At 45.8% G+C, this 5,000-nt stretch overlaps 3 protein-coding genes across 9 annotated transcripts in view; 1 reads left to right on the top strand and 2 right to left on the bottom strand.

Annotated features, from left to right (window-relative positions):
- Positions 1–5,000, bottom strand: part of nfkb1 (nuclear factor of kappa light polypeptide gene enhancer in B-cells 1) — a 1,201,612-nt gene that overhangs the window by 309,811 nt on the left and 886,801 nt on the right. The window lies entirely within an intron of this gene.
- The window catches only part of sqstm1 (sequestosome 1), a 585,288-nt gene that overhangs the window by 171,808 nt on the left and 408,480 nt on the right, over positions 1–5,000 (top strand). The gene's annotated exons all lie outside the window — the stretch shown is intronic.
- Positions 1–5,000, bottom strand: part of slc44a1b (solute carrier family 44 member 1b) — a 25,971-nt gene that overhangs the window by 16,619 nt on the left and 4,352 nt on the right. For all 7 annotated transcript variants that reach the window (XM_036006434.1, XM_036006449.1, XM_031314593.2 and 4 more), the window contains 2 exons: positions 3,844–3,933; positions 2,020–2,162 (listed from right to left, as the gene is read on the bottom strand). In XM_036006434.1, coding sequence (XP_035862327.1) covers positions 2,020–2,162; positions 3,844–3,933 — 233 coding nt within the window. The remainder of the gene's footprint in view (positions 1–2,019; positions 2,163–3,843; positions 3,934–5,000) is intronic.

The raw sequence follows: 5,000 nt of genomic DNA, 5'->3' as shown, positions 1-5,000 counted from the left end.
GCGCACGCTCTCACTGGGAGAGCTAGACCAGTGATTCTCAACCACTGTGCCGCGGTTGTTATTTCGTTCTGTAAGCAGATATTGTTGTATTCACTTTCTTTTCTGTATATGTCATGAAATGTTTTAATATTGTCTGATGAAATGTTGTTTTGGACCCCAGGAAGACTAGCTGGTCGTCTAGGATCCTTATAACAAATACACATAGATATCTGGGGATGGCTACCTTAGTGACAGCGTTACCTTAGTGACAGCGTTACCTTAGTGACAGCGTTACCTACAGGCCAGTAAGCCAATCAGCAGTGGGGATTTATATTTGCTAATAAAATGTTGGATTCATGTTGAGACTTTTTATTTTTGCCGGCCCCCCTGCATTGACTCTCAGGACCCCCTAGGGGTCCCGGACCCCCTGTTGAAGACCCCTGCTGTAAGGAGGGTCGGGTACTGTTTGGATTCCGATGCCGAACCGGTACTTTTAAAACGATTCTGATTCCTCAACCGATTCTTGAAAAACTGAAAAATGACATCAGAGAAAGGCTGTTTATACATGTGGTGGCAGTAATACGCCTTTCGTCTGTTTTGGTGAGCCCAGAGGGAAGATATGGCATTTAAAAAGCAGCCTACATGTACAGTAGCTAGCTAACGGTAGACTACAGAGAGAGGGGGATATTTTTACGTCCGTTTCGGAGCGACAGAGGGAAAATATTTCAGTCCACACATTAAGAGGAACCGAAATGAGGAACCGAATATTTCGTTCCAGTCCGGTCAGATTCCTACCGGCTGAGTAAGAACCAGTTCCATAGTGGAACCGGGTTTCGGTTCCCAACCCTAGCTCTAAGTTATCTTTAGAGAGAAGACACACCAGCCTGATAATCAGGCGTCGGGCCGTCTGGAGAGGTCGGTGACTCGAGTCTGGTCGGTGTGCCCCGTGCCGTCGGCCGTCTGAGGAGCCGTCGGCCTTTATTTGGGCTGACCTGACATGTTCAGTCAGAGACAGGACAGTCAGGGACCGGGCAGTCGGAGACAGGACAGTCAGAGACAGGACAGTCAGAGACAGGACTGTCAGAGACAGGACAGTCAGAGACAGGACAGTCAGAGACCGGGCAGTCGGAGACAGGACAGTCAGAGACAGGACAGTCAGAGACTGTAACCAGACTAGAGCTGTTACCAGTCTAGAGCTGTAACCAGACTAGAGCTATAACCAGACTAGAGCTATAACCAGACTAGAGCTATAACCAGACTAGAGCTATAACCAGACTAGAGCTATAACCAGACTAGAGCTATAACCAGACTAGAGCTGTAACCAGACTAGAGCTATAACCAGTCTAGAGCTATAACCAGACTAGAGCTGTTACCAGTCTAGAGCTGTAACCAGTCTAGAGCTGTTACCAGACTAGAGCTGTAACCAGTAGACTGAGCCTGGCCCCAGCGTGGCCCCAGGTAACCAGGCTAAAGCTGTAACCAGTCTAAAGCTGTAACCAGTCTAAAGCTGTAACCAGTCTAGAGCTGTAACCAGTCTAGAGCTGTAACCAGTCTAGAGCTGTAACCAGCCTTAAAGGCCAGAGCCCAACAAGTACATTTAGCTTTTTAAAAGACCAAACCTGTTTACAGCCTGATATTATTCAAATGTGTACACACACACACAGACACAGACGCACACGCGCACAGACACACACACACACACACACAGAGACACACACACACACACACAGAGACACAGACGCACACACACGTGCACACACACACACGTGCACACACACACACGTGCACAGACACACACGCACACCCAGCGCGGCCCCAGCCTGGCCCCAGCCTGGCCCCCGTGTAAAATGATAGAAATGAAGACAGGCAGAGATGTTGAGCTCTAGCACAGACGCCCAGCAGAGGACCAGATCCTGAAGGAACCATCAGCTCTGGTCCTGTAGCGAGGAACAGATAAAGATCTAACAGCCGTTAGGGCCGGGACCATATGCTTTACACCAGCGGTTCTCAGATAGGGTACATAGAAACATATGAACCTACTTCCTGTCTGTGTGGTCGAGGCCGCTGAGCCGGATGCCTTCGATTGGCTCGTTGCGTTGACCACACGTGTTCCCGTAGCTGTCGTATCCAAAGACCAGACGAGCTGCTCCACCAGTCACGATGCTGAAGCCACAGATGCTGCCCTGCAGGACAGAGAGACAGACAGGTTAGAGAGACAGACAGGTTAGAGACAGACAGGTTAGAGAGAAAGAGAGATCGTTATTGACCAGTTTATATAGATATCAGAGTTATTAGGTATTATAGGCTGATATGATTATATAGGGTATCTCACTGTTCATTATAGGCTGATATAATGATTATATAGGGTATCTCACTCTGTTCCTGAAGGTCTCCTAATAGGGTATGTAACATTGGTTGGGCTGTTCTACGGGTCCATCCCTGTGGAATGGCTCTATTTGGAATGACAGCTTTTCTTCCAAATATGGTCTGCTCATGAATATTTAGATTAGCTGCATGCTGATTGGTTGAGGAACCACATACACAAACATTGGAGATGAGACAGCAGGTCTCATTTTACACGCACGCACGCACGCACGCACGCACGGAGCGGAGAGTGAAGCCCTGCAGGCATGTCCTCTGCACGTGCGCTCTGAGAGACAATGACCAAGCGGGAGTGAGAACGGGTTGACCATTTCCTAGTTTCTGATATGAAGACGAGACCTATGTGACTCGAACATCTCACATTACCAACAAAACGTAGGCTACAGCTAAAGACCGTGAAAACATTTCAGACCGTCCTGCCAACCTGTAGACATTTAACATCAATGTACGCTGGAACGGTTTCACTCTAAAGTCGCTGCTGTTTCAATCCTGTCGGCTCTCAGCAGTGGGCGGGGCTACTGCTCCGTTCCCCCGTGACTGACGCACGCACGCGCACACACACACACACACACACACACACACACACACACACACACACACACACACAAGCTCCAGCTCATAGCGGCTCTGTGAAGGTGGAGAGGCCGACCAGGAGGGCATCAAACCCGGCCGGCAGCCGCCGCCGGTCACGGCACATTGTGGAGCTCCTGAAGTCCAACACTGTCTTACCAAATTTGCAATTAGCCATCAATTTTGGTAAAATGGCCCATATTTGAGCTTTACATAGTTGACTTCTCGCATAAAAACGTCTCAGAAGTGAATTTAGTAATGGAATATCAGAGATCTGAGACCTATTCAGAAGACTAGCTGACCTCAGATCAGTGGTGTATGTAAATTTTAGGGCGTGACAAAGATAGAGACTAGAGCCAGATGAGGAGGAGCTGCCGAGTTGACGTCAACTATGAGTTTGGTTGAGATTCTCCCGTTTTCAGCAGCAGTTTAACATTGTGAGATCTGCAGAGGAAAGAGGAGTCAATGGGACTGAGGTTCTCTGTGTGTCCTAGTTACCTCCATTCATTATAAATATACATATACATTATTACACTATGACGAGGTAACATGGTCCTAGTTACCTCCATTCATTATAAATATACATATACATTATTACACTATGACGAGGTAACATGGTCCTAGTTACCTCCATTCATTATAAATATACATATACATTATTACACTATGACGAGGTAACATGGTCCTAGTTACCTCCAAACTGTCCTGATTACACTATGACGAGGTAAACTCATTCTATCACCCCTTTAAAGAGATATTTTAGATATTTTAAGGAGGTATTTGAGATAAATTAAGGTGGTATTGGAGATATTTTAAGGTGGTATTGGAGATATTTTAAGGAGGTATTGGAGATATTTTAAGGTGGTATTGAAGAGATGAACATGCTGTCAGAGCAAGGCTCATGGTGGTTACCATGCCGACGCAGAAGACAGTGAAGAGCAGGAACCAGGGTAGATCGGTGCAGCTCCGGTCCTCCAGCGGTCTCCATTCTCTCTTTGTCCTCTGAAACACAAACACACAGACACGGTCACACCGGGAACCAAGCCGGGCCGAGCCGAGCCGGGCCGGGCAACATTATGGGATGGATCCCTACAGAGATAGACCTTTTAGTTAAAGAGTAAGATCCTTTTAGTTTAACATGAAACAGCCCCGAAATCACCATCACCAAACCCACCAGACTCCATGTAAATAATCAGGACTTTTAGAGTGTATAGAGCCAGCATATTTCCACCAGACTCCATGTAAATAATCAGGACTTTTATCATCGTAAAACACACTTCATTCAAAGTGGACAGAAACTAAATAAAACTATCAAAAGCCGTCTTGGTTCATCTTTCCACTGTTCCAACAATCACCACTCTGGTTTGGTTGAAATAAACCCTTAATTCACCCATTTACATGTGGAGATATGCTGGCTCTATACACGCTAAAAGTCCTGATTATTTACATGGAGTCTGGTGGAAATATGCTGGCTCTATACACGCTAAAAGTCCTGATTATTTACATGGAGTCTGGTGGAAATATGCTGGCTCTATACACGCTAAAAGTCCTGATTATTTACATGGAGTCTGGTGGAAATATGCTGGCTCTATACACGCTAAAAGTCCTGATTATTTACATGGAGTCTGGTGGGTTTGGTGATAGGGATTTCGGGGCTGTTTCATGTTAAACTAAAAGGATCTGACAGACTCAGATTATTATTCTAAGTGTCTGACAACATTATGGGATGGATCCCTACAGAGATAGACCTTTTAGTTAAAGAGTAAGATCCTTTTAGTTTAACATGAAACAGCCCCGAAATCACCATCACCAAACCCACCAGACTCCATGTAAATAATCAGGACTTTTAGCGTGTATAGAGCCAGCATATTTCCACCAGACTCCATGTAAATAATCAGGACTTTTAGCGTGTATAGAGCCAGCATATCTCCACATGTAAATGGGTGAATTAAGGGTTTATTTCAACCAAACCAGAGTGGTGATTGTTGGAACAGTGGAAAGATGAACCAAGACGGGGTTTTTTTATAGTTTTATTTAGTTTCTGTCCACTTTGAATGAAGTGTGTTTTA

This window comes from Sander lucioperca, chromosome 1, assembly GCF_008315115.2.
Source record: "Sander lucioperca isolate FBNREF2018 chromosome 1, SLUC_FBN_1.2, whole genome shotgun sequence".
In the NCBI taxonomy this organism is placed as follows: Eukaryota; Metazoa; Chordata; class Actinopteri; order Perciformes; family Percidae; genus Sander; species Sander lucioperca.
This window is presented reverse-complemented; position numbering and strand designations above follow the sequence as displayed.